The sequence below is a fragment of the Cervus elaphus genome, chromosome 14, assembly GCF_910594005.1.
Source record: "Cervus elaphus chromosome 14, mCerEla1.1, whole genome shotgun sequence".
In the NCBI taxonomy this organism is placed as follows: Eukaryota; Metazoa; Chordata; class Mammalia; order Artiodactyla; family Cervidae; genus Cervus; species Cervus elaphus.
In genome coordinates this window covers 80,293,258-80,320,702 of record NC_057828.1, presented here as the reverse complement: position 1 = coordinate 80,320,702, position 27,445 = coordinate 80,293,258, and the positions used below count along the sequence as shown (strand labels likewise).

General features: G+C 63.1%; 1 protein-coding gene across 1 annotated transcript in view; it reads left to right on the top strand.

Annotated features, from left to right (window-relative positions):
• Positions 1-27,445, top strand: part of LOC122707948 (voltage-dependent L-type calcium channel subunit alpha-1S) — a 55,212-nt gene that overhangs the window by 22,574 nt on the left and 5,193 nt on the right. The window contains exons 10-38 of the mRNA XM_043923964.1: positions 818-978; positions 2,723-2,948; positions 3,499-3,706; positions 3,875-3,995; positions 4,312-4,426; positions 4,810-4,903; positions 5,473-5,542; positions 6,031-6,163; positions 6,739-6,868; positions 7,565-7,624; positions 9,447-9,553; positions 9,916-10,003; positions 10,252-10,359; positions 12,333-12,385; positions 12,593-12,739; positions 13,105-13,306; positions 13,630-13,788; positions 14,797-14,907; positions 15,425-15,508; positions 20,450-20,506; positions 21,302-21,430; positions 21,805-21,870; positions 22,510-22,601; positions 23,150-23,309; positions 24,308-24,435; positions 25,417-25,513; positions 26,144-26,246; positions 26,892-26,993; positions 27,194-27,318. Coding sequence (XP_043779899.1) covers positions 818-978; positions 2,723-2,948; positions 3,499-3,706; positions 3,875-3,995; positions 4,312-4,426; positions 4,810-4,903; positions 5,473-5,542; positions 6,031-6,163; positions 6,739-6,868; positions 7,565-7,624; positions 9,447-9,553; positions 9,916-10,003; positions 10,252-10,359; positions 12,333-12,385; positions 12,593-12,739; positions 13,105-13,306; positions 13,630-13,788; positions 14,797-14,907; positions 15,425-15,508; positions 20,450-20,506; positions 21,302-21,430; positions 21,805-21,870; positions 22,510-22,601; positions 23,150-23,309; positions 24,308-24,435; positions 25,417-25,513; positions 26,144-26,246; positions 26,892-26,993; positions 27,194-27,318 — 3,436 coding nt within the window. The remainder of the gene's footprint in view (positions 1-817; positions 979-2,722; positions 2,949-3,498; positions 3,707-3,874; positions 3,996-4,311; positions 4,427-4,809; positions 4,904-5,472; positions 5,543-6,030; positions 6,164-6,738; positions 6,869-7,564; positions 7,625-9,446; positions 9,554-9,915; positions 10,004-10,251; positions 10,360-12,332; positions 12,386-12,592; positions 12,740-13,104; positions 13,307-13,629; positions 13,789-14,796; positions 14,908-15,424; positions 15,509-20,449; positions 20,507-21,301; positions 21,431-21,804; positions 21,871-22,509; positions 22,602-23,149; positions 23,310-24,307; positions 24,436-25,416; positions 25,514-26,143; positions 26,247-26,891; positions 26,994-27,193; positions 27,319-27,445) is intronic.

Below are 27,445 nucleotides of genomic sequence, written 5' to 3'. Positions count from 1 at the left end.
GCTGCCCTAAAAAGACTCTCTTTCTGCCTATTCACACCTCCACCCCCCATCCCTGGCAACCTACTTCTCCAAAGTCTTGCCTTTCCCAGAATGTCACAGAGTGTGATCTCAGGCGGGCTCTTTTTACTTAGTGACACGTATTTAAGGTCCCTCTGCAGCTTTGCAAGGTGTGATAGCTCAGACACACACCTTCTGGCGGTAGATCTTTGAACATAAAATATTCCACAGCATGAATATGTCGTAGTCTAGTTAATCTGTCCAGTCTGGGGCAGTATACACGGTGCTGAAGGGAACAGTTGTAAGAGTGAACATCTCTGCCCGGTGGATTCCTAGAAACAGACTTGCTGGGTCAGAGGGCATGGAGAGTCTGAACCCTGGTAAACGCTGCACAAAGGCTGTGCCAGTGATGGAGGTGCCCTTTCTGCAAACCCTCCCCAACACCAATATGAGCAATTTGCTAAAGAATTGACTTTATGACCAGCGAAACGGGGCATCCCAGTGTGGCTTTACTTAAGATGGAAACGTATGGAGCCCTACTCTGGGCCCGGCACTGCGCTAAACTCGGCACCTGTGTTGTCTCTAGTGTCCCCCAAGGTCAGCATCGCTGCTGTTCTCCTCTGAAATGTGAAGATATTTGCTCTAGGAGGCAAGATTTGCCACCTGTCTCTGCAGCTCACATTCTTGTCTCCTCTGGTGTGGCTGGAGGAGGGAGTGGGTGGTCAGACTAAGTGTGGCCGGAGTGGCCTGAAGGCAGCCTTGGGAGGGTGGGGGCTCTGGTAACACAACCTTTTCCCCTCCCTCCCTGCCTGCTTCTCAGCCGACACTGGAGGCAGTGGAACCGTGTCTTCCGCTGGAAGTGCCACGACGTGGTGAAGTCCAGGGTCTTCTACTGGCTGGTCATCCTGATCGTCGCCCTCAACACGCTGTCGATCGCCTCGGAGCACCACCACCAGCCCCTGTGGTTGACCCACCTGCAAGGTGAGACACGTGGCTGATGGCCAAAGCCAATGGTGCCTCAGGTTCTGTGAAGTCAGTTAGACGTCGACATCATTTTCTAGGAACTCTAGTGGTGGTCCTCTCCTCCACGTGGCATTACCAGGGGAAATATTAGTAACAGCAACACACTGGGGACACGCCAGGTGCTTGCCAGGTGCCTGGGCAAATGATCACAAACACAGCTCCTGGATGGACCGGTGAGCAGTAACTGAGCGCTTCACACATCCAAGTTCGCTCAAGCTCTACTGCAGACACAGCAGCCTCTCACCAAGCGTTTATAGCATACACGCTCTGTGTGAGGCCTAGTAAAGAATGCGGGGAACACAGAGAAGGAAGGTACCTCTCCCACCTTCAGGGAGCTTCCGGAGCCAAAGAAGAAGACAGATATTGATGAGTGATGTCAGGTCACATAGGGAGGGCAATGGTGGAGGTAAATGTAGGAGGAGGATTACAGAGGAGGGGGAGGCTGGATAGGAGCAAGACACTCTGGTTAAAATGATGAAAAAGATAAAAAGAAGGAAAATTGCTAGAACACTATCTTTTTCTGTGGGGAATAGACAGGAAATGTTACAGATCAGATGCAAATATGCATTCATCCATCTGTTCATCTGTCCACTCATCCATCAATCTATCCATGCATCTGTCCATCTGTTCATCCATCCATCCATCCTTCCATCCTCCCATCCATCCATCCATCCATCCCCCCATCCATCTAACCATCCACCCATCCACCATCCATCCATCCATCTAACCATCCACCCGCCTAACTATCCATCCATCCATTGCAGCCAATATTCTTGAGAACCCCTTAAGTGTGTCAAGCATCGTCAATGCATTGTCAATAACTAACGTGGACAAAATGTGGACACTGTCCACCAAGAGGGGTCCGAGATGAATTTGAGGTCTCTGGCCTATGCAGATAAATGAATGGCAGTGCCACTTGCTGAGATGGGGAACACAGTCAGTGACCAGGCATTTTTGGGGGGTGGGGGAGGACAGGCAGTCCCCATCAGCTTAGTCTTGGGGCTGTTGAGTTTGAGGTTCCTCTGAGACACTCCAAGAGATGTTGAGGAGACAGACGCAAAGTAGGTCTGGGACCCAGCGGAGAGGTCTGGGTTGAAAAGTCAGAGTCTGGAGTTGCTGGCAGGCATGATAATCGAAGCTTGCCCTTAGAAGACATCACCAGGTCCCCAGAGGGCGATATGTACTCACGTGCTCAGCTCAAGTGCAGGACTCAGGGTGAGGTGGGGGTGCCTCTGTAGAGGGGTACAGGAGAAGCTGGAGGAATCCCAGGGGGATGTGGTGTCCAGGATGCAAGGGAAGCAAACATTTTAAAACTCAAGAGGGGACTTCCCTGGCAGCCCAGTGGTTAGGACTCTGCCCTTCCACTGCAGGGGACATGGGTTCGATCCCTGGTTGCTGTGTTTCTGGGAGGTCAAGGAAATGGGGTTAAAATACCCGTGGCTTGATTGCTGGAGTGAGGAGGGTGGGCCTGCCAAACACAGTACGGTTTACCTTGTTAGAAATCTAGGCTGTGTTCCTTCAATGGGGAAAATTCACCAGGTTTTACTGGATCTGGAGGGCAGGGAGAGGAGGATGTCCTGGAAACGCAGGGAGGGTGCTGGGTGCGGGGCCCTTGTGTCGCCGGCAGTGGGGGGGTCACTGGGGGCCTGGCCCAGGCGGACGCGCAGGGGAGTGGCGCTGAGCTGCGCGGGCCTCCCTGCAGACGTGGCCAACCGGGTGCTGCTGGCCCTGTTCACCGTGGAGATGCTGATGAAGATGTACGGGCTGGGCCTGCGCCAGTACTTCATGTCCATCTTCAACCGCTTCGACTGCTTCGTGGTGTGCAGCGGCCTCCTGGAGATCCTGCTGGTGGAGTCGGGCGCCATGACGCCCCTGGGCATCTCGGTGCTGCGCTGCATCCGCCTGCTGCGGATCTTCAAGATCACTAAGTGAGCGGGGGCGTGGTCCCGGCGCCCCGCCCCTTCCACCGGCGCCCTCCCTCCCGCCTTGCCCCGCCCCTCCCATCCACCCTCCCAGCAGGGGCGTGGTCCCAACGCCCCGCCCCTTCCACCGCCCCGCCCCTCGACCCTCCCAGTAGGGGCGTGGTCCCGCCCGCGCTGCCCCGCCCCTCCACCCTTACCCCTTCCACCTCCTTCTCTCCTGTTTCCTTACCTCTCACCAGGTTTATTGAGGGTCATGGAAAAGAGGGAGGAAAAGGGAAGAGACTGGAAGAGGAAGGGAAGACGGAAGGGGAGGAGGAGAAGGGGGTGGTGAGGAAGGATACAAAGAAGGGGGCGTGGAGTGGTCGCGGGCCGTGGGTGCAGGGGAGGAGTGGGCCTCACCCCCTTGGGGTTTAGAGTCTAGTGGTGGCCCCGGAAGTCAAACAGCCACCCTACTAAGGAGAATGAAATGACAAACCGGGATGGGAGCTTTGGATCCGGGCAGCCCCAGCCTCCCTGGCCGCCTCACCTCGGGGCCCCGGGCCGCCCCGTCTTCCAGGTACTGGACGTCGCTGAGCAACCTGGTGGCGTCCCTGCTCAACTCCATCCGCTCCATCGCCTCGCTGCTGCTGCTGCTCTTCCTCTTCATCGTCATCTTCGCCCTGCTGGGCATGCAGCTCTTCGGGGGCAGGTACGACTTCGAGGACACCGAGGTGCGGCGCAGCAACTTCGACAGCTTCCCGCAGGCCCTCATCAGCGTCTTCCAGGTAGGCCCGAGCCACTCGCTGCCTGCCCTGCCAGGCGGGGCCTCGCTTCCTCTGATCCTCCCCCCCACCCCCCCGCCCCCTCCATTGCGGGCGACGTTGGAAGGGGACTCTTGGACAACGTAGTCCCCAGGGAAGACCCTCACATCCCTCTGTTCCCCCGGACCCCAGGTGCTGACAGGCGAGGACTGGAATTCCGTAATGTACAACGGGATCATGGCCTACGGCGGCCCGTCCTACCCCGGGGTGCTCGTCTGCATTTACTTCATCATCCTGTTTGTCTGCGGCAACTGTATCCCCGGGGGCGCAGGGCTCAGAAGAGAGCCCGGAGTGGGGAGGGGCCAGGAGAGGGGCTGGGACCGGGGGTCCAGGTGCCCAGGCTCTCTGCAGGAAGGGGGGAGCGCCCAGGATCTGGAGCGGGGGAGGGGACACAGCAGGTGCCGTGTGGGGACAGCGGTAAGGCAGTTCCTTCCAGCAGGAGGTTAGGCAACCTCAGGGTGACTAGTGACAGCAGGGAGGAGTCAGTCCCAGAAAGACGGGGGGCCCGGAGCACGGGGGCTGGCAGGTCCTGCCGAGCCCAGCACCCCAGCTCCTTAGCGGCACCCCAGACATCCTGCTCAACGTCTTCCTGGCCATCGCTGTGGACAACCTGGCAGAGGCCGAGAGCCTGACTTCCGCCCAGAAGGCCAAGGCTGAGGAGCGGAGACGCAGGAAGATGTCCAAGTGAGTGGGTGACCCAGCGGGAGGGACCTGCGAGAGGGATGGAGGGAGGGCGGCCTGCACAGGAGAGCTGAGCCGTCCTGGACCAAACTGCGCTCCGTGCTGTGAACCCAGACAGTGCCACCCTGACGGTGCCATGGCTGCACCCTCACCGGCCGGCAGGCCCTGGGCTGGCTGACACCGAGGCTGCCGGCGCTGCTCGCTCATCGCGGGGGGAGGACGCGCTCGGCCTGTGCTGCTCCTGCCCCCACGGAGCGCCCCCCTCCTCGAGCCCTGGGTGGGGTCGGGGAGGGCGCCCTCAGGCTGAGCGGACCCCAGAAGGTGGAGGTTCTCTTCCATGGAGGAGCGGGGCCTCCACTTTGGCTTTGCTTGGTTTTCCAACTCAGGGGGCTCCCGGACAAGTCGGAGGAGGAGAAGGCAACGGTGGCCAAGAAGCTGGAGCAGAAACCCAAGGGGGAGGGCATCCCCACCACCGCCAAGGTGAGCCCATTAGCCAATGGGGTGCTCTCAGGGGCCGCAGGGAGGGGCCTCTGAAAGTCCCCCTTTCGCCCATGCCTTAGGGTGGGTGCTGGGGAAGGGGGCTGTCTGCCTGGGCAGGTGAGGGCAGCTCCATCGCAGGGATGCCTTTGAGCTGAGGGCGCACACGCCCCAACCCAGGAGGCAGACTTCCTCTGTAGCGTGCCCCCTTCCCATCTGATACTGTCTGCTCTGCGGAGCAGCGCAGACCAGCTTCCAGCCCTGCCATCCTGATCCAGCCTGGGGGCTGAGGGAGTAGAGCTCAGAGGGGCAGGGTGTGGGGGGTGGTTCCTGGCCTGGGGACTCCTCTGTCTTCTGAGAACTAAGCGGGTATGGGAGGGGTAGTGCTCAGGCTCAGACAGGCGGGGGTCCCGGTGGCTTTCTGGGCCTGGCTTCCCCTTTGTGAGACGGGAATCACAGTGACAGCAGCAGCCCAGGCCGGAGGGAGGCTCAGGTGAGCTCACACCTGCACGCCTTCCAGCCGGTGGGGACCACAACTCTGGTTTTCATCTTCCTCGTGTTCCTCCTTCCAGCTGAAGATTGACGAGTTTGAATCCAACGTCAACGAGGTGAAGGACCCCTACCCCTCAGCCGACTTCCCAGGTGAGGGTCTTGAGACCGAGGGCAGGGTGTGCTGGGGTGGCTCCTCCGGCTGGCTGTCCCCCTCCCCCAAAGGAGGGTTTGTGGAACCCGACCCCAGGAGAGAGAAGCTCAGAGTCCGTTTATCTCAACGGGACTCCTGCCCTCATCAACGGCAAGTCAGGGGCGGAGCCGGGCCCAGCACTGCAGTCGCTTGCAGAGCAGGCCCCCTGCAGCCCCAGCTTGTGAGCCACCCCAGGGGGGCGCATCCAGCCCCGAGACAGGAGCTACAGCAGCAAGGCTCTGGGACCTTGCTCCTGGCCCCACTTCTGGAAGGTCCTGAGGCCAACAGCTCTCAGGCCAGCGTGCTGTAGGGAAGGGAGGTGCCCGGCTGGACCCTGCTGGCCCCCCACGCCCTGGCTGCTGGGGGTTCACGGTTGGGTTCAGAGCACAAGAGCTAAGAGGAGAGCTGAACATGGAAAGACACCCCAGCCTCTCTCCCCTCCCCACAGGGGACGATGAGGAAGACGAGCCTGAGGTCCCAATAAGCCCCCGGCCCCGTCCGCTGGCTGAGTTGCAGCTGAAGGAGAAGGCGGTGCCCATTCCAGAAGCCAGCGCCTTCTTCATCTTCAGCCCCACCAACAAGTGAGTGGCCCCTCGGCGGTGGGGCAGGGTGGTGGTGGGGTCTCAGAGAAGGCTGCTTTTTGCTCCAAGAAGCCCACCTTCTCCCAACTCTCTGGGCCTAGTTACACTGTGAGAAAGGCACTCCTTTAACTTTGGATCTCTTGCCCCATTTAAAGTGCCAGCATCCCCAGGAGACATATATTTTAAACCTCACGCATTACTTACACCCGAGAGGGACCGGATATGTTGGTTCCTTTCTGACAGCAGAGTGGGGCTGTATGTCTCACGGGCTTCAGTCTGACACCTTTAGATAACAGACCATAGTTCTCCTGGAGTTTCAGCCATCAGCCTCAGGGCCGGAGAGCCGCCTGCCTGTGTTTTGTGTTTCGATGGGAGCCACGGGATGGGCAGAATGTTGGGGGAGGGCTTGTTGGGGGATGGGATAGGGCTGCTTAGCAACAGAAGGTGGGGCGGGGCCCGGCATGTCCAGCCAGAGGCCGCCTGGGTGCAGGCTGACCTTCCCCACTGGCCAGGGCGGAGGCTGCTGAGGCCCGAAGGCCCCATTCAGAGCCTCCTGACCGCCCCCTCGCCCGCAGGATCCGCATCCTGTGTCACCACATCGTCAACGCCACCTGGTTCACCAACTTCATCCTGCTCTTCATCCTGCTCAGCAGCGCCGCCCTGGCCGCCGAGGACCCCCTCCGGGCTGAGTCCGTGAGGAACCAGGTGATGGCAGCCAACTCAGCGCCCCCCACTCCAGGCCTCCACACCTCACCCTGAGGCCCCGTGTTCAGCTGTATCCGCTACGTGGCCCCCCGCATCACAGTTGCTTAGAGTTTAAGTCCCCAGAGGGCCAAGACTGCCCAGCTCACTCCTTCTGGACAGTGTGGTCACAGCATGTGCCCTAGACCGGCTCTGGGTGCTGGGTTTCAGCAGCGATGATGGTAGGGATGGTGGTGGTGATGGTGGGGATGGTGAAGATAACGGTGGTGTTGGTGGAGGGTGGAGGAGGTGGTGCTGGTCCTAGTAGTGGAGGGGTGGGGAAGGTGGTGGTGCTGCTGACAGTGAGGATGGTGGTGATGTTGGTGAGGGGGTGGTGGTGATGGGGGTGGGGGGTGATGGTGATGGGGATGGTGATGGGGATGGTGATGGGGGATGGTGGGGGGAATGGTGGGATGGTGGTGGGGGATGGTGGGGGGATGGGGGTGATGGGGGATGGTGATGGGGATGGGGGTGATGGTGATGGTGGGGGGGATGGTGATGGGGGATGGTGGGGGGATGGGGGTGATGGGGGGGCTGGAGGCAGTGGGGTGGGGTGGTCTTGACGGTCACGGTGGTGTGGTGGTGGTGCTGATGCTGATGAGGGTAATGATGCCGTTCCTGCTCTGCTCCTTCTCTTGCTGACTTCTGCCCTGCCACCAGATCCTTGGGTATTTTGACATCGGATTCACCTCTGTCTTCACTGTGGAGATTGTCCTCAAGGTGTGTGAAGGCCATGAGACGACACCCCAGGCTGGCTGGGACCCCTGCTTACACAGGCTGTGCTCCCTCAGGGGCTGGGTCGCAGGGAGGAGGGACAAGCCGGAAGGCCACGGAGAGGAGCAGGGACAGACTCTCAGGACCCAGGGGACCGGGTGGTCTCAGCTCAGAGCTGGCGTGAGTGGGCGAGCAGGCGGGTGGGTGCAGGCCTGGGGTACGGTCAGTGGGCAGCCCGTGCGCCTCTCAGCAGAGCGCCCTGCGTGTCTGTGATGCCTTGGGCACCTTCTTCCACCGTCCAGGCTCGGCTAGCCCAAGTGCGGATGGGGAGCAGTGATCTGTTCCCAGGCCTGGGTTGTCAGTGACTGAAAAGGCTCCCCCAGGGTCCCAGAGAAGCGGCTGTTGCCCTGGGCAGGGTTTCTGGCAGCTCCGCCCTCTCACGACCCCCCCCCCAGCCCATCCCCTGCATCCATAGCACACCACTGCCCTCCTGTTCTCACGGCGGACCCACTGGGTTCACACCATCATGGTGGGGGGTCTGGGGGCAGAGGCCTCCCATCTGTGACCGGGACCCAGAGGGTCACCTCCACAAACCTGGAGGGGAGAGGGGAGCCATGCAAGGGGAGCAGGCCCAGAGCTGGCTGCAGAGTTAAGGGAGGACAGTCCCTTCATTCAGGGGCCTGTTTATTGAAGGAATTGATCAGAGGAAAATGGTGACTCCTTGGGGTCCAGGAGGACTTCTTTGAGGTGGTGACGTTAGAGTTAGGCCTTGAAATTGGACAGGACTTCATCAGACAGACAGCAGGGCAGTCCAGGATGAAACAGTGACTGATGCATTGTACAGAGATGTTTGAGACATGCTCAGAGAGGAGAAAGTGGCCCCTCTGGGCTGAGATACAGCAGGTTTGGGGTGGGGGGTGGCACTGGGCAAGGTCTTCAGTCTTGACGGGCTGTTGAACCTGACCCAACCACGCCTAGGACACTTTCCAGGGAGGAAGAGGAGGAGGGAGGAGGAAGAAGAAGAAGAGGGGGAATTGTATCTGCAGGGCAGAGGGCAGGCAGGGTTTCCATAAGAAGGAGACCCAGGGCGCCCATGGCCTCGCTGCCCAAGAGAGGTCCCTGAGTTTCCAGAACTGGGCGCTGAGGATGGGGCAGTGCCCTGAGGACTCAGCTCCGTGTGTCCCCAGGCGTCTCCACCAGGGGGAGTGTCCCAGCCACCCGCCAACAGGGGGTGTGTCCTCAGGCTCCACCCCACCAGGGGGGAGTGTCCCCAGGCTCCACCCCCAGGGGGGAGTGTCCCAGTCCCCCACCAAGGAGGTGTGTCCCAGGCTCCACCCCCGCCAGGGAGAGCGTCCCAGGCTCCATCCCCAGGGGGGCGTGTCCCCAGGCTCCACCCCCACTAAGGGCATACCTCCAGGCTCCATCCCACCAGGGGGGAGTGTCCCCAGGTTCCACCCCCAGGGGGAGTGTCCCAGCCCCCCACCAGGGAGGTGTGTCCCAGACTCCACCCCCACCAGGGAGAGCGTCCCAGGCTCCACCCCCAGGGGGGAGTGTCCCCAGGCTCCACCTACCCAGGGGCGTGTCCCCAGACTCCACCCACCCAGGGAGTGTCCCCAGGCTCCACCCCCACTAAGGGCGTACCTCCAGGCTCCATCCACCTGGGGCGTGTCCCCAGACTCCACCCACCCAGGGGCGTATCTCCAGGCTCCACCCACCCAGGGCGTGTCCCCAGGCTCCACCCCCACCAGGGAGAGCGTCCCAGGCTCCACCCCACCAGGGGGCGTGTCCCCAGGCTCCACCACCCCCAGCATGTTGCCTCTCCCCCTAGATGACCACCTATGGGGCCTTCCTGCACAAGGGCTCCTTCTGCCGCAACTACTTCAACATCCTGGACCTGGTGGTGGTGGCCGTGTCCCTCATCTCCATGGGGCTCGAGTGAGTGGGGCAACCGCCCGTGTTGGTTGGTGGGCACCGAGCTGCCCCGGGGATGGCGTTCAGAGTCCCTTGGGCTGGCACCAACTGGCCTGAGTGACAAGGTTCGGCGGGCAGAGTGTGTGGGAGACCGGGAGGGCATGTGGAGAGAGGGCAGTCGCCCCCAGCCGCGTGGGGAACACGGCGCTCGCGCCGGGGAGCTCCTGTCTGACAGAGGGGCAGGTCTGTGGGCTGCCTGGAGGGAGGCAGCCCGGGGCGGGAGGCCCCTCTGTCCCAGGACATATGCAGCCCCAGGGGAGGGCCAGACGGACAGGCGGGGGTGCAGGGAGTTGGGGTCAGGGGGAGGCTGAGCAGGCCGCCCCCAGGTCCAGCACCATCTCCGTGGTGAAGATCCTGAGGGTCCTGAGGGTGCTCCGACCGCTCCGGGCCATCAACAGAGCGAAAGGCCTGAAGGTGAGAGGGGCCCAGAGGGACCCTCCGGGGGAGGGGACCCCAGGCCTGACTCCAGACTCAGCCCAGACAGTACCGGCTCGGCCCACCCCCTTTGTTCAGTGAGGATGGGGGTGCGCCTGGGCACTCCGTCCCTGTGAGCCCCTCTGTCCTTGACAGGCTGGGAGGCAGCTAGGCTTGCACCGGGGGCCCCTGGGCTGGGCTGGGCGGCGAGGTGGGGCAGGTGCCGACCAGGGCTCCCACCCCCGCAGCACGTGGTGCAGTGTGTGTTCGTGGCCATCCGCACCATCGGGAACATCGTCCTGGTCACCACCCTCCTGCAGTTCATGTTCGCCTGCATCGGCGTCCAGCTCTTCAAGGTGAGCCCCGCCGGCCCCCGGCCCAGCGCTCGCCAGCCCACGTCCCCTCCAAGCAGAGGGAGGCCGCTATGAGGGCGGGTGTCCCGAACACACGGGTGCAAGGCGTGCTGTGAGGAGCCTGAGCGCGGACCCTCAGGGGTGGCCCTCCGCTGCCCCGCTGGGTCTGCGGATCGAGGCCCTGGTCTGCCAGCCCGAGCAGCATCCTCCCCACTGTTGTCCCCTCCACCCTTGGGGACAGGGCCGGGCCTAACCCTCGCCCACCATGCATCTGCAACCCGAAGTTGCCCTGCAACCCTCTGCAGGGCGGGGGTGGGGGTCTGCTGTGTCCCATCTGGGAGCTGCTCCCTCCAGTTCTGTTTCCTGGGAGAACTCAGCCATTCACTCCCGTCTGGGACTCAGCCAGCCCTGCAGTCCAGCTTCTCTTCCAGAGCTGACTGCTGGATGCCTCTGGCTTTTAGATCACATGCAGGACATACCACGGACCCCGAGGACACATCCACATTCATGACCTTCCGGGTCCCTCCAGAACCCTCTGCTCCCGCCCCCAAAGCACTATCTTTTCAATCGCGATTGTATAACCTCAATCATTCTTAGACATGCAATAGCTTCATTTTACAATCCTTCATTCATTCAACTAACATTTCAGGAGCAATTTCTCTGGGTCCAGGCCTCTGCCAGGGCTTAAGAGGACCATGCAGCAAACCCCACCATGTCGTCCCTGCGGGCAGGGGCAGGCTTTGGGGAGAGCTGTCAGGGTGGGGCTCCCAGAGGACATTTAGGGGCCAGGTCCTATGGGTTTCTGTCCTGGAGGGGCAGGAGGGGCATCTGGACTGACAGCTTAGTCTCAAAACAGTGCTCCCAGCGGGCTGCACACGGCCCATCCCCAGCTCCAGCCAGACTGCCCCACCCTCCTGCCCAGCCTTGGCCTCTGCAGCCTGGGGACCCTGGCCCCCCTGAGGGCAGGGTCTCGATGTGACCGACTCATGCTCACCTTGGCACCTTCTGGGCCGCCGCATAGGAGCCCTCCAGACTCGCTCCCCAAGGAACAAGCAGCAGCTGCCCTTCCACCCTCAACCCCCTCTGTGCCTTAGTCTCTTGTCAAGCCACCCCCGGTTGCCGCCCGCCCACATTGCAGCCAAATAGCAGGCGCGGGTGGCGTGTGCGCTGCGTCTGTAATGTGCTTGTCTCCTGCATCTGTATCACATCTGCCTTCCATGCTAGACTGGCCGTTTGGCTTCAAGTGCCCGGAGACCTGCCCAGGGGCAGCCGCGTCCTCTGCCTCACCTTTACTTTCTGCTCTGAGATGTCAGGGGAGGTGGTGACAGGGCAGGGTGTGGCCTTCAGTTTGTCCTGTGTCCCTGGCCGAGGCAGTCCCCTCTCCTGGCCCTCGAGGGACCCGGAGCAGTATCTGCGGGTTCACACTTAATTTAGCCACAGTCAGACTGGCAATCACCCCCTTTTGCCCAAATGAAGCCTTCTGTAGGTGCCCAGTGTGTGAGGCAGATCAGAGGAGAAACTGCTCAGGCTGAAATCCCCACAGCAGCTCACAGGGCCCACCCACTGAGCCATGGGGGTGGGCGTGCCAGGAACCCCGCGCCACGTGGCGATAAGAGGTCTCATCCGGCCCAGCTGGGCTCTGTCCCCCGGGCCTGAGCGGGGCGTGGGGAGGCAGGGCAGCCTGGTCCTTGCCCTGTGACGGGGAGACCCAGCAGAGGGGGCAGGGGCTGTGCCCACGCTTCCCTTCCTCGGGCCGGCCTGGGCGCCAGCAGCGCCATCACCCAGGAGCTGGTGCCCAGCCTCGCTGCCGTCTGCCCGGTGGGGAGCAGGGTGTGACGGACGGTCCTGGGTGCTGCCCCATGGCCAGGCCGCCCTGCAGAGACAGGCCCAGATTCCACCCTCCTTCCTCCCTGCCGCCCCATTTTCCCACCCTGTTTCCATGACAACCGGTCTCCCTACCTCCCTCCGGGACGCAGGGGAAGTTCTTCAGCTGCAACGACTTGTCCAAGATGACAGAGGAGGAATGCAGGTGTGCGGGGGTGGGGAGGGTGCCTCATACAGTGCAGGGTGGCCCTCCGCTGGGGAACTGGGAAGCCTGAGCCCCTCAGGCTCAGAGGCCCCTTCCTCGGGTGACCTTGGGAAGGGTCCCGGGTCCGGACCACACTCACTGCCCAGGGCTGGGACGACATGGTGGGGGAGCCATGTGCAGTGTGGTGACCTGGCCCCCCAACCCCAGGGGCTACTACTATGTGTACAAGGATGGGGACCCCACACAGATAGAGGTGCGTCCCCGCCAGTGGGTACACAATGCCTTCCACTTCGACAACGTGCTTTCAGCCATGATGTCCCTCTTCACTGTGTCCACCTTCGAGGGATGGCCTGAGTGAGTGAGCGGGGACCCTGGGGACACGGCCACTCCCGGGGGAGGCCCGAGAACCACCCGCTCCCCCGTACCAGCCGGGCGTGGCGGGGGCTCTCACGGCATATGTGCGGGATGGGGTGCTGGTGGCTCACTCCAGGGACAGCCTGACCGGGGTCACTCAGGGCTGGGCCTCTCCGGCCACAGGGGTGCCCCCTGAGTGACTGGGGGGACACGGCACCCCATGCAGGACGGGAGGCAGGCCGCAGCCTTTGCGGGCAGGGTCCTAACTTCTCCCCCACGGCCGGTGGGACGGAGCCCGCCCTTCCTAGCCGGGCTTGGCCTCAGCCTAGCCAGTCCAGCCCGCCTCTGTCCTCTGCCCACCCCAGGCTGCTGTACAAGGCCATCGACTCTCACGAGGAGGACAAGGGCCCCGTGTACAACCACCGCGTGGAGATGGCCATCTTCTTCATCATCTACATCATCCTCATCGCCTTCTTCATGATGAACATCTTCGTGGGCTTTGTCATCGTCACCTTCCAGGAGCAGGGGGAGACTGAGTATAAGAACTGCGAGCTGGACAAGAACCAGGTGCTGGGCCCCTGCCGCCGGGCTGAGGCTCGGGCCAGGGACAAGGGCCCTCCCCTCCGACCCACCTCCCACCCGGAGCAGCACCTGGTGGCCGGGTGGGGTCCCCTGTGGACCTGTCGTGATGCCCAGAGCCCCTAGAAATGGGCATTGTTGGCGGCAGAGGAACCACAGCCTGGGGGGCACCCTTCCCTGGACAGCCCGGCAAAGGCCACAGCTGCCCTTGGTCTGCCGAGGGCAGGACCCTCCGGCCCGGGGCGTGGGCGTGGGCAGGCGTGGGCGGGGGCGGGGCCCCAGCGCTGACCTGCCGGATGCTCCCATCTCAGCGCCAGTGCGTGCAGTACGCCCTGAAGGCCCGCCCCCTGCGGTGCTACATCCCCAAGAACCCCTACCAGTACAAGGTGTGGTACATCGTCACCTCCTCCTACTTCGAGTACCTGATGTTCGCCCTCATCATGCTCAACACCATCTGCCTGGGCATGCAGGTGAGGCCGTCGGGACCAGGGCCCCCGGTGGAGGGGCCTGGGCAGCCCGGGGGAGGGGGCTCCAGGCTGGACGGCCCGCTCTGAGCCAAGCATTGTGCTGAGGTGCCCCGCGGGGCAGAGAGGGGAGCGGGACGCAGGCCCGGGTGCCAGGCACTCAGCGGTGATTCAGGCACACACGTGGCCGCGCCTACTCTGGGACGGGCCGGCAGCACAGGGGGTGGGCCGTGTGGGAAGCCCGAAGTGCCTTCTCTGTTTTCCTTCTGCTGTTGCACGTCTGGGTGGTGGAGGTAGTTGGATTCTTGGTTCCAGTCCCAAGAAAAGTGGGTTTAACATGCACAGAGCACATGTCTGAGGAGACCTCGAGCACAGTCACAGTCAGCAGCGTCACTGTGTGCTCAGTCCCTCAGGCGTGTCCAACTCTTTGAGGACCCTGTGGACTGTAGCCTGCCAGGCTCCTCTGTCCATGGGCTTCTCCAGGCAAGAGTACTGGAGTGGGTTGTCAAGCCCTCCTCCAGGGGATCTTCCCCTCCCAGGGGTCGAACCTGGGTCTCCTGCATTGGCAGGTGGGTTCTTTGCCGCTAAGCCACCAGGGAAGCCCCTCAAGCAGCATGGTTATCAGGCCTTAATTAAGCATCTGATCCCTTACGCCCGTGAATCAATAGAATCGCACAGCAAGGCCCCTGGGCCAGGCGCCACCCACGGGTGGTGGTGGTCGTCCCAGCCTAGAACCAGGGGGTTTGCCTCCTGGTCCTGCACCCAGGCAGCTCCAGGGAGCTGGCCACAGAGCCTCCTCTCTGGCCTTCCAGAACAGATGTGTGTGGGTAACCTGCTCACGGGACTGGGGCTGGGCCCCCCTCTCCTCCCCTCACCATCCTTCCAGGGAGAGGGCATGGCCATCAGGCTGGTAGGATTCTGGACGTGGCCGGAGCAGGCTCCCATGGGGCAGGGGCTGGGGAAGAAGGCAGGGTTCTGGGGGAGCTGCCCAGCCCCTCCTTGTGCCCCCCACAGCACTACAACCAGTCGGAGCAAATGAACCACATCTCCGACATCCTCAACGTGGCCTTCACCATCATCTTCACGCTGGAGATGATCCTCAAGCTCATGGCGTTCAAGGCCAGGGTGAGTCCTGGGCTCTGGGGAGAGGCGGGCGCATGTGGCTGGTGTTGGGGGGAGCCTTCCCATAGAGCCCCCCACAGCCTCGTCCTCCCAGGAAGCCCCTCGGGCACTCAGACCTGGCCAGCCACTCAGTTCTGGCCGCAGGAGTGGGCAGTATGTGCCGGTGCCCCTTCGGTCGTTGAGTGTCTGAGCAGCAGCCCCAGGGCCTGGGAGTGTCCTGGTCCCCAAGTCCACGCTGCCCTCCCCCCACCCCGTCAGGTCTGCCTGCCAGCCCCAGACTGGGCTTCAGGGGGTTGGGCGGGGAGACTTCCCTGTGTGGACAGGACCCCAATCCTGAGTCTCCCAGGCATGCTGCCTTCCCGCTGGGCCACTTTATGCTCTGGAGGGAAGGGGGCAGAAGAGGGGCCCTGCAGCACCCCTGGGAAGTGGCATCGTGCCCCCTCCCAGCAATTATGCATCCCTCGGGCAGGGCCGCCAAGCTCCTTCCTTCCACAGCTCACCCTGAGACCCCCTCCCCCAGGGCTATTTTGGGGACCCCTGGAACGTGTTTGACTTCCTGATTGTCATTGGCAGCATCATCGACGTCATCCTCAGTGAGATTGACGTGAGTACCGGGCGGGCGGAGCCATCGCTGGGGCGGGGCTGAGGCCACAGACCCTGGGGGGGCACCCACTGGTGTGCGGCCCGGCACCCCAGGCCACACACCCTGCAGGGCGGACACTTCAGAGTCCAGGCACAATGAGGGTGCCAGGCGGCCCACGGCAAGTGCCACAGTGGACAGGAGACGTCCTTTCCGGGTGGGGTGGTCAGGGAAGGCTTCGTGGAGGTGGTGCCACGCGAGGGGACCGTCAGGAAAGGAAGGTGGGGCAGGGACAAGCCGCAGGGTGGCTGCAGGAGGCAGATCAATAGACAGAAGGTCCAGGGCGTGGAGAGCTCAGCTCAGTAGAAGCAGGCAAGCATGCGGGGGTGGGGGCGCTGCGGGAGAGGCACGTGGGGGGCTCGAACCTTGTGTCCCTGGCAGTGGGGGGGTCACTGGGGGTCTCTGAGCAGGGCAGTGGAAGGATCAAAGCTGCACTTCTAAAAAGTGAGTCTGGAGGTGAGGGCCGGAGGTGAGACGGCTGAGAGCAGGTGCAGTCAGGGAGGCGGTCGTCTCCTCCTCAGACACTCTCCTCGTGCCCCACGTGGGCTGGAGATACAGCAACGAACAGGGCACCAGGGCAGACGGGCAGTGAAAGCCAACCCACCACGCGGCAGGTGTGGCCAGTGAAGGGGCGGGAGGTGGTGTCAGCTGGCCCCAGTCCAGCCCTGCAGGAGGCATGGGTGGGTGGAGGGGGCAGTGCACGGCCCCGCCGTACCGGGGAGCTAGGAGGGTGTGGGCTGAGGCCGAGGGCGGGGAGCTGAGCTCAGACACAGGGCGGGGGCTGGACCGGTCCTTTATTCAGTTCAGTCGCTCGGTCGTGTCCGATTCTTTGCGACCCCATGGACTGCAGCACGCCAGGCCTCCCCGTCCTTCACTGTCTCCCGGAGCGTGCCCAAGTTCATGTTCATTGAGTCGGTGATGCCATCCGACCGTCTCATCCTCTGTCGTCCCCTTCTCCTCCTGCCCTCGATCTTTCCCAGCATCAGGGTCTTTTCTAATCAGTCAGTTCTTCACATCAGGTGGCCAAAGTACTGGAGTTTCAGCTTCAGCCTCAGTCCTTCCAATGAATATTCAGGACTGATTTCCTTTAGGATGGACTGGTTGGATCTCCTTGCAGTCCAAGGGACTCTCAAGAGTCTTCTCCAACACCACAGTTCAAAAACATCAATTTTTCCACCCTCAGCTTTCCTTATAATCCAACTCTCACATCCATACGTGACTACTGGAAAAACCATTGCTTTGAATAGACAGACCTTTGTCAGCAAAGTAATGTCTCTGCTTTTTAATATGCTGTCCAGGTTGGTCATAGCTTTTTTTCCAAGGAGCCAGTGTCTTTCAATTTTATGGCCACAGTCACCATCTGCAGTGATTTTGGAGCCCAAGAAAATAAAGTCTGTCACTGTTTCCATTGTTTCCCCATCTGTTTGCCATGAGGTGATGGGACTGGATGCCATGAACTTCATTTTTTGAATGTTGAGTTTTAAGCCAACTTTTTCACTCTCCTCTTTCACTTTCGTCAAGAGACTCTTTAGTTCTTCTTCTCTTTCTGCCATAAGGGTGGTGTCATCTGCACATCTGAGGTTATTGGTATTTCTCCTGGCAGTCTTGATTCCAGCTTGTGCTTCATCCAGCCCAGTGTTTCTCGTATGTACTCTGCATAGAAGTTAAATAAGCAGGGTGACAATATTCAGCCTTGACATACTCCTTTCCCAATTTGGAACCAGTCTGTTGTTCCGTGTCCGGTTCTAACTGTTGTTTCTTGACCTGCATACAGACTTCTCAGGTAAGGTGGTCTGGTATTCCCATCTCTTGAAGAATCTTCCACAATTTGTTAATCAGTCCTTTGTTAGAGTCCGAGATTTTGTTCTGGGGGGATGAGAGCCCCTGGAGGCGCTTACACCTGGTCTGACTTTGGTTCTCAGAGGCCCCTTTGGATGCTGCGCTGACAGCAAGGTGCAGGGAACACTGGGGGTCACCCGGGGGAGCGGTCAGGAGGCACCCCGAGCACCCAACGAGGGGTGGCGGGTGAGCTGTGGAGGGGCCAGGTGACCAGCAGCTGGATCTGCTTGGAGCGTTGAGCTGACAGCATTTGATGAACTTGATTTAGGCGGGGAGGAAAAGTAATCAACCGTGACTGCAAGGATCTTGCCCAAGAAACTGAGCTTCCGTTTTCTGAGACGTGGAAACTCCGGGAGGAGTGGGAGGAGGGCAGGAACCAAGAGTCCTGTTCGGGGCGTGACAGCTCAGGGTGCTTGCGGGGCGACACGGAGCTGGCTTGGATTCACGGGCCGGGAGCGCTGAGGCTGCTCGGGCTGGGGCCCTAAGCCGGAGGCTCTGGGAAGGAGCCGGCACTCAGGGTCGCCGGGTGGGTGAGGCAAGCGGCAGAGGGCAGGGCGTCTGAAGGGCGGAGGTCCGGGGCTGGATGGTGGCGCTCCTCCAGGAGCCCTGCCCCACGGCCTCCCGGGGAACGCCGCCCGTCGGGAGTCGGGACAGGTGAGAGGCAGAGCAGGCTGCGGGCCTGGACGGTTCTCTCTTTTTCCTACAAAGAGAAAGAGCCTCGAAGTTGGAGAGAGTGTGCAGCCAAGGAGAGTTTCTTTAGAAAACGGGAGAAATTACAGCACATCCTGGGCTCAGGGGAGAGTCAGGCTGGGGTGGGGGGGCGGCAACTGCAAGAGCCACGTCCTTGGGTGAGAGGGCGGGAGCCCTGGGGTCCCGGGGGAACGCTGGCTCTGGGAACCTGGTTCATCCCCGAGCAGGAGGGGGCCGTGAGTCCCGTGGGCCTGTGGGCAGCGGGATGAGTTGAGTGCTGCCCAGGCCCACGGGAAGGAAGGCGTCAAGGACACGGGCGGGGGTGGGGGTAGGCACCTCCATGACTCTGTGCTGGGGCTTGGGGTTCAGGAGCTGCCCTGCGTGTGGGGGTACGTCGTGCGTCGTTGGAAACACAGGCCAGGAAACACGGGTCTCTGCCCCCAGCACGTGGCAGCCGCCCCATGAACGAAGGGAGGGGATGGCTGGAGCCCAGGGGAGTGGAGGTTCCCAGGCATCCAGCCAGCAGGGCCTCCGGGCTGTGGCCAGGGAGCACCCAGGCCGTGGGCTGTGGGGGTGACAGACGGCAGGGCGGCCTCGCCGAGGACCTGAAGCTGGGGAGGCTGCAGGTGAAGGTGGGGAGCAGGGGACAGGAAGGGCATCCCGGAGCCCGAGGCTGGGATCACAAGGCCGCGTCCCCCAGACCGCGTGGGGAAGAGCATCCCGCCTGGGATGTGGGTGGCCGTGGCGAGGTGACTGCGGGGGTCTAGGAGAGGACCAGCCCCCGAGCCAGTGCGCACCACGGCCCACCAATGAGCACCGCAGCCCTGCCAGCCCGGGGCTGGCCCTCGTGGTGGGGGGGGCAGGATGGGGGGCTGGGGGGAGGGGCAGCCAGGACAAGTCTGGAGTCTGCAAGGGAGGGGCCTGGCAGAGAGTGGCGCCTTCGGTGGTGGGGGGCAGGCCTGGCCTGGGGTCCAGTTCACCCCACACACGGGACAGACTTTAGGCACTCCCGGCTGGAGGGGGCGGGGCCGAGGCGGCAGACCAGGGCACCCCGGGGCCTGTGTGTGTGTCTTCTTCATGCTCAGGCCTTCCTGGGAAGTAGCCCCCGCGGGCCCAGGGTTTGGGGCAGCACCTCTTGCCGGCTCAATCTTGGCCTGAATGACAATCAGTCACTTCTTGGAGCTTGAGGTCCATGTGGGGGGTGGGGGGCGTCGGGGTCAGGCGGAGCCCTTTCTTCCGTGCAGGAGGGCCAAGGGCGTCGTTGGTCACCGTGGGATTTTTAGGGACAGCAGATGTCCATCACCAGGCCTGTCTGCTTAAAGTCATGTTAAGACTTTGAATTAAAATGCTGACTTACATTCCTGCCGTATAATCCAGAGAGCAGGAGGGCGGCACCGTCTGTTAGCACTTTCTGCCAGGAGGGCTCTCCTCTGTCCGTGGTGGCAGCCATGAGCCACAGGTGCCTGCTGGTCATGTGAAATGTGGCCAGTGCAGCCGGGGACGTGAATATCTACATCTGTGTCATTTTCACCATAATCCAAATGGCCACATGTGGCTGCGGGCACCCCGTTGGCAGCACAGGTCTGGCACATGGCTTGTCATCCCTGGCATCTTAAATCACCTTGGTGCAACACCTTGGAAGCCAGGCCCAGTCCCCAGGAGCTGACTTAATCAGCCAGGTGGGGACCCAGCAAAGGTGCATATTTTTTTAAGTTCTCTGTGCGATTCTGATGTGCCGCCTGGGCTGAGAACCCTCGGTCCAGGAGAAAGCTGCTCAGGGAACCAGTCTCCCAAATAATTAAAGATAAAACCCAGGGCTCCAGAAACAGGGCTTCTCTGGAAATGTGGCCCCAGGGAGGAGCTCAGAGTAGACAGGAGAAAAGGCTGGCCCACAGCCCAGCCGGTCTGGGAGGCTGGCCCCTGAGATGGAAGCCTTGGTCCGGCTCCCAGGCAGGGGTTCTCAGACTCTCCCAGGCCTTTGCCTGGAGCATGGGACCCCCCCGTGGGGGCCAGCACCCCTGGCTTCTCCTGCGACCGTGAGCAGGGCTCTCCTCCATGCCCTCACACACACAGCCCCGGCTCCACAAACCCCAGACGCACAGGCTGCATCTTGGAGGCGAATGGAGCCTGCCTGTGTTCCGTCTTCCCTCCTCTTCTTGCTCCCTGGCCCCTGGCCTGTCGCCTCACCATCCCCACAGCTTCCTCCTCACCCCCGTCCACCCACCCACCCAGCTCCTAACCGGCAGCCATCGGGGGTCCTCACCCCCCACCTCACCGCCTTGTTCTCTCTGTAACTCTCCGTGGTCTGTCCTCTCTGACGCCTCACCTCCCTCCCACCGTGTCCCTCCTCTCTCCCCTCCCCCTCTCTCTCCACAGACTTTCCTGGCCTCCAGCGGGGGACTGTATTGCCTGGGTGGCGGCTGCGGGAACGTTGTAATTCCAGGCTGCATGAGCCTGCCCAGCTCGCCCGCCAGCTCTGCCCTGCAGCTTGCATGCCCGGGCCTGGCCGCTGGACTGCATGGGGCAGACGCACTCAGGGCCCCCTGCCCCGAGCAGGCCCCCGAGGGTCCGGTTGGGGGTGGGCGGAGACTCTGTGCCACCAGAGTGTGCATGGGTGCGGTGGGAAGTGGGGCTCTGTGCTGGCGGGAGCATCCAGAGGGGACTGGATGGCAGAGAACCTCAGTGACGGGTCACCAGCACCAAGCTTGTGGGGACTCCAAAGGCCAGGCAAGGGTCTCCCTGGCCATTCATCCAGTGTCTCAGGGGGGCTCAGGGCAGAGGCCTTCCGGCTTGGGACAGGCACGTGCGGGGCAGGGTGGGCGTGGAGTGGCCATTGAATCGATGGCCACAGAGCAGCTGAGCTTCTGGGAGACTCTGCGCTGGGCGGGCACTGGGAGGGGCGGGAGCGCTGCCGGGGTCCTCGGCTGAGTGGCAGCTTGGGGAGGAGGTGACACGAGGCAGGACAGAGGGCAGGTACGGGGCCTGGCCGCTGCCTCCCCCAGGGCGGACAGAATGCCTGTCCGCCCAGCTCACCGCTTGGCGCCCCGCCCACCCCGCCTCGGCTGAGCAAGCCCAGGGCCCCGGGCCCCGCGAGGGCCCAGGAGGCCCCGCGGGGTGGGCTGGAAGACCTCCACCGCGACACGTCCCGCACACACTGCCCTCCCCGCCTGCCTGCCCTCTCCCCGCCCGCCCCCGGCCCTAGACTGACCCTGGGGCTGCGCCCCGCAGGACCCCGATGAGAGCGCCCGCATCTCCAGCGCCTTCTTCCGCCTGTTCCGCGTCATGAGGCTGATCAAGCTGCTGAGCCGCGCGGAGGGCGTGCGCACGCTGCTCTGGACCTTCATCAAGTCCTTCCAGGTGTGCAATCCCGGCCACCTGGGTCCCCGCCCACACGGGTCCCCGCCCACCACGGGTCCCCGCCCACACGGGACCACACCCACGCATTGCACCCCAGGACCCTGCCCACCATGGAACCCGGTCCACCCAGGGACAACACCCACCCAGGGACCCCGCCCACCCCGGGAACCCGCCCACCAGGGGACCCTGCCCACCCAGGGACCGCACCCATGGGACCCCGCCCACCCACCGGACTGTATCCGCAGGGGTTGCGGGGACGTCGGGGCCACCCTGGGTGCGGCCCGTGGGCCTTGGGGCCCCGGTGAGCTAAGGGAGGGCCCCGAGCCTGGCGCACGGTGGAGCCCTGCACCCTGAACCGCCGTCCTCGCCCGCAGGCCCTGCCCTACGTGGCCCTGCTCATCGTCATGCTCTTCTTCATCTACGCGGTCATCGGCATGCAGGTGAGGGGCCAGAGGGGCCCCGGGAGGCCGGCCGGCCTGCAGCCTGGACCCTCACCCAGCCTGCCTCCTGCATCCTGGCAGCCCAGGGCTTGGCCACAGCCCCAGAGGAGGAGGTGGTTCCCAGACGGGCCAGCATCAGTCAGGAGGAGGCAGCCCAGGGGAAGTTTGTGGGCAGATGGACAAGGCCGGAGCTGCCCTCCAAGGCCCCTGTTGGAGGCTCTGGTGATCTCGGCTACCCTCTCCTGGAGCACCCTGCTCCCTGCATTGAGACTCTAAGTCAGCTCTTGGTTAGGAACACTGTCCCCCCTCCCAGATTTATTTGGCTTGAGGGGAAAAACTTCACCAACCTTGGAAACACAAGTGAACCTTGAACAAGGCAGGTTTGAACTTTGGGTGTCCATGTATCCGTGCATTTTTCAGGGAACATGTACTAGGGCTCCATGGGATTCATGGTTGGTTGAATCCATGGATGTGGAACCGTGGATACAGGGCAGGGGGCTGACTGTAGACTTACACCCTGGCATTGCTCAGGGGTCAGCTGCAGCCCGGTTTGTGTGACCTGAGGTGGAGGGTATTGGGGGAGCTGGGGACAGTGGGAGACCTGTCCAGGTCCACAGTCCAGCCCTTCGTGGCCTGCAGATGTTCGGGAAGATTGCCTTGGTGGACGGGACCCAGATCAACCGCAACAACAACTTCCAGACCTTCCCCCAGGCGGTGCTGCTGCTCTTCAGGCAGGAGGCCCCCTCCCCGCTACCCCCTCCCCCAGACCATGGGAGGCCAACGGGGTTCCTACACGTGGGCCCTGCGCTCACTCAGAAGGGCCAAGGCTTTGCTGTCCTTCTCGATGCTCACCCTGGACAGCCCGCACCCCCGTTTTAGTCACTCCGGGACGAGCACTCCATGGTGCTCTGGGGTCCTGCATGTCCCCCACCCTCATTGCACCAAAGCGGGAGGCAGAGGTCCAGGGTCCCTCAGAGGGAGGGTGAGGCCTTGACGACCTCTGACCCCATGTTCCGGGGTCAGCTCTCTTGCTGCCCCACTGATGACGTGAGTCCTGGACTGATTTTGCGCCTCCGTCCAGGAAGCCCCCTTTCTGTTTAGCCCCTGCCCGGGGCACCCCACGTGGGGTAGAGCAGGGGAGCCTCAGTGCAGAGGGGCAGCCCGGGGACCCCAGGTCCGGAGGGGCGCCAACCTGCTCCCAAATGTCCTGCTCGCTCGGGGCTGGCGGCTCCCTCCCCCGGGGCCCAGAGTGAGAGGCACAGGGACCTGTGCCTTCCAGGTGCGCCACGGGTGAGGCATGGCAGGAGATCCTGCTGGCCTGCAGCTACGGCCAGCTCTGTGACCCCGAGTCGGACTACGCCCCCGGGGAGGAGCACACCTGCGGCACGGACTTCGCCTACTATTACTTCCTCAGCTTCTACATGCTGTGCGCCTTCCTGGTGAGGGCCCGGAGGCAGGCGGGACGCGCCGAGCCCGGGGCAGCCCCACGCCCCGCCCCGGCCGCCTCTGCCCCTCCAGGGACGCAGCTCAGGGACACAGGAGACAGACAGGGCTCCGGCTGGCGTCCCTGCTGTGGTCAGTCTGGGTGTGGCTTCTTTTCCTTGGTGCGATTCTCAGGCTCCAGAGGAGTTGTCCAAAGGTTTTACCTTTTTGTTGTTGTCATTAGCAATTAGTAATCAAAAAATCAAAAGAATTTACTGAGACTCTGCACTAAAACAGAGGCTTCTATTTTACTTCCTAAAATAGAGAGCAAAGCCATCTGCCCCTCTCTCTTCCCTTGGAAGAGAAGCTTGCCGCCCCTGAGAGGTTGAGTCTGGAGGCAGAGCCATGGCAAGGGCCTGGAGCAGAGCACAGACGGCTTTGAGGCTTCAGGGCTCCGTCTCCCACACGGGCAGCAGAGCGCCCGACAGCCCCGGGCCCTCGCTTGTTTTCTTTCCTATGTTTATTAAAACAGTTTGAGCATCTCACGTTCCCTGAGCTCAGGGCAGAGGACAGAAACATGAACGTGAATAGGACACTGTCCTGGCCCTGAAGACACCCCCGGTGCCAGGGGTCCATGTGCAACAAAGCTTGCCTTTCAGAGGCACACCCAGTGATACAGAACAGGCGAGAACAGCACAGGGGCAGTGTCCGGGGGGACCAGCGTCCCTCGGGGGTAAAGGCGAGAGGCTGAGGTTGGGACGTAAAGCATGAGTCCCTGGGGCCCTGGCAGAGGACCTGGACCTGAGCAGTGACGGGCTGCTCGTGTGCGGACGCGATTGCCAGAGGGCGGGGAGACTGGGCCCCGGAGAAGCTATGGGCCCAGGCCCCGTGGACACCCCAGGCCCCGTGGACACCCGCAGGCCCCGTGGACACCCCCGGGCCCCGTGGACACCCGCAGCCTATCACCGTGCCACCTGCCTTTCCGTGCAGGGACCCCTCTGCTCTCCTCCCACAGATCATCAACCTCTTCGTGGCCGTCATCATGGACAACTTTGACTACCTCACGCGGGACTGGTCCATCCTGGGCCCTCATCACCTGGACGAGTTCAAGGCCATCTGGGCGGAGTACGACCCAGAGGCTACGTGAGTCCAGGCTGCCGGCCTGGGGCTGGACCATCCCTCCACCAACTCCTCCGATTCTAGAGAGAGATTTAGGTCCCCCTCCCAGCCTGGCTTCTGACAGCAAGCCACCCTCCAGTCCAACAGGAAGGAGCGGGCTTTCCCTCCCTTTGCCACCCAAGGGCCCAGAGCAGAGAAGTGGAGTCTCTCTGGGTTAGGAGGGAACCCACTGCCCCCGGGGCAGAAGCCCCCTGCTCTTCACTGGGAGATGGTCGTCCAGCTTCGCTTGGACACTTCTAGGAGCAGAGAGCTCACTACCTCCCCAGGAATTCTAGGCCCCACTGCTCAGGATATGGGCACTGGGCAAGCAGCTGAGCTTGAGGAGAGTGCAGGCCCCAGCCTCGCCCGACACTGACCGGACCAGGGTCTGTGCTGGGGTAACCTGGCCTCCGGGCCTTGAGTGCACTTGAACTCTGGGGAGGCTGGCTGCCTTACGCTCTTGCCAAGAAGGCCGCCTGCTCACGGGTGATGACTTCCCAGGTGCCAGGCGCCATGCCAACCGGGACGCGTTCATTAGCCTGTGACTGCACTGCCGTCCCCACCCGTCTCTGCGAGTGGGCTTTACCCTCCCCTGATCCACACCCTCTGCTTCTGTTAGTACAACCCACGAGCCCCCAGACAGCTTGACTAAAGCCCAAGGAAGGCTCCCCGGTGGGAAAAATGAGGTCTGGATCCCAGCCCTGGAGATCCCGTATCTGAAGGGACACTGGCCTCTTCTCACCTGCCACCCCCCCAACCCCCGCCAACAGAGAGCCCATTCTGTGTGCTGGGCAGTGGTGAATTAGAACATTGTTCCTGCTTCAGAAAGGAAACAGCTTCCGCTGCCCACACAGGGCTGGAAGGCAGGAGGCGTCCCGGTCTCCTGGCTCCCTCCCCAGGGCCCTTCTCCAAGCAGGGAGGGAGGTCCGGGGCTGCACGGTGCACAGGTCTGGTGTCCCCCTGCAGGGGCAGAATCAAGCACCTGGATGTCGTGACCCTGCTGAGGAGGATCCAGCCCCCGCTGGGCTTCGGGAAGTTCTGCCCCCACCGGGTAGCATGTAAGGTAACCAGCGCTGCCGGCGAGGGGTGGGCACCCCCTCCCACCTCCACCGACCCCCACCCCGGGTGGGAGGAGGAGGCAGGGGCCCTGGGGCGGGGCGAGTGGGTGAGTCACTTTAGAGCAGCTGTCCCCTGGGTGCCCACATCACTGCCTGGGACCTAAATCTCAGCAGCGTCCCCAGCTCACATTTTACCCCCTCAGGGAAGGGACGGTGGCCACCCCGCACCCCAGCCCCTCCCCTCATGCTCAGCCTCCCCCAGCCCCGCCCCCTCCCCATGGTCAGTCTCCCCCGTCCCTGTCCCCACCCTCACGGTCAGCCTCCCCCAGCCCCGCCCCCTCCCCCATGGTCAGTCTCCCCCAGACCCCTCTTCATGGTCAGCCTCCCCCAGCCCCGCCCCCTCCACCATGGTCAGTCTCCCCCAGCCCCATCCCCCCGCTCATGGTCAGTCTCCCCCGTCCCTGTCCCCACCCTCACGGTCAGCCTCCCCCAGACCCCTCTTCATGGTCAGTCTCCCCCAGCCCCGCCCCTCCCCCATGGTCAGCCTCCCCCCAGCCCCGCCCCCCGCCCCCTCCCGGCGAGGACGAACACCTGCCCGGTGGCCCCGCCCGCAGTGAGCCCCCCTCTCCGCACAGCGGCTGGTGGGCATGAACATGCCCCTCAACAGCGACGGCACGGTCACCTTCAACGCCACGCTCTTCGCCCTGGTGCGCACAGCGCTGAAGATCAAGACGGAAGGTGTGGGCGGCCCCTCCCCGGGGGCGGGCTTTCCCGCAGGTCCCGCCAGGTCCTCTGAGCTGAAGGTCGGGCTCGGGGGTCTTGGGGAGAAGCAAAGGGCGGACCCCGGCCGAGGCCACGTTGGGCTCAGCGGGCACCCCCGGGTTCTGTAGGGCAGAGTCCCCCAGCCTCGGTCCTCACATGGCCAGCTCTGACGGGGGTGGGGCGGGAGGCGTGGGCCCCGGGGGGCGTCAGACCGGAGGACAGCCGGGGTGGGGGGGTGGGGGTGGCAGCGGCAGGGAAGGCTTCCTGGGGAGGGCAAGGAGAGCGGGGCCGGGGTCAGGGAGGGGCCGAGGCCGAGCACCTGGAGGGCTGCCTGGAGGAGGCGGAACAGACCAAGTGTGCAGGGGATTGATGACTGTCCTGGGACGGCAGGGAGGACAGGAGGGGACAGCCTCTGCAGTCGGCCACTCTGGGTGCTGGAAGCCAAGGCCTGGGGCAAATGTGACCTGAGGCTGGGCTGCCCAGGGGCACAGCAATCGTCCCCCCCACCCCCAGCAAAGTCTGTGCCCAGGGCAGCCGCCGCCACAGGGGAAAGCCAGCCACCGTCTGCTGAGCGAGAGGTGGCCCTGTCGAGTGCGCTGACCCGGCCTGTCTGCTGCCCAGGTAACTTCGAGCAGGCCAACGAGGAGCTGCGGGCCATCATCAAGAAGGTCTGGAAGAGAACCAGCATGAAGCTCCTGGACCAGGTCATCCCTCCCATAGGAGGTGGGCGCGCCGGGGCCCAGAGGCAGCCCTGCCCCCATGGGGAGCCCGGGGTGTCGGGGTGCAGCCCGGCCCTCTGTAGCCTTGGGCAGACCCCGTGCGCTCAGGCCAGCGAGAGGAGGGGAGCTGGGGGCCAGTCCCGGCTTGGCCCAACGCAGACCCCAGCCTCAGACGCCCGCCGGCCGCGGTCGGCCCCTCTGCAGATGACGAGGTGACGGTGGGGAAGTTCTACGCCACGTTCCTCATCCAGGAGCACTTCCGGAAGTTCATGAGGCGCCAGGAGGAGTATTATGGGTACCGGCCCAAGAAGGACACCGTGCAGATCCAGGTAAGCCCTCCCCGAGCGCCGGGGCCTCCCTGCCGAGCTGGGCTCCGGACTCCAGCTCCCTCTCTGAGTGTTTGGGGGCCGGCAGGGAAGGCAGGCAGGGTGGGAGGAGCCAGGACGCGTGGGGGGT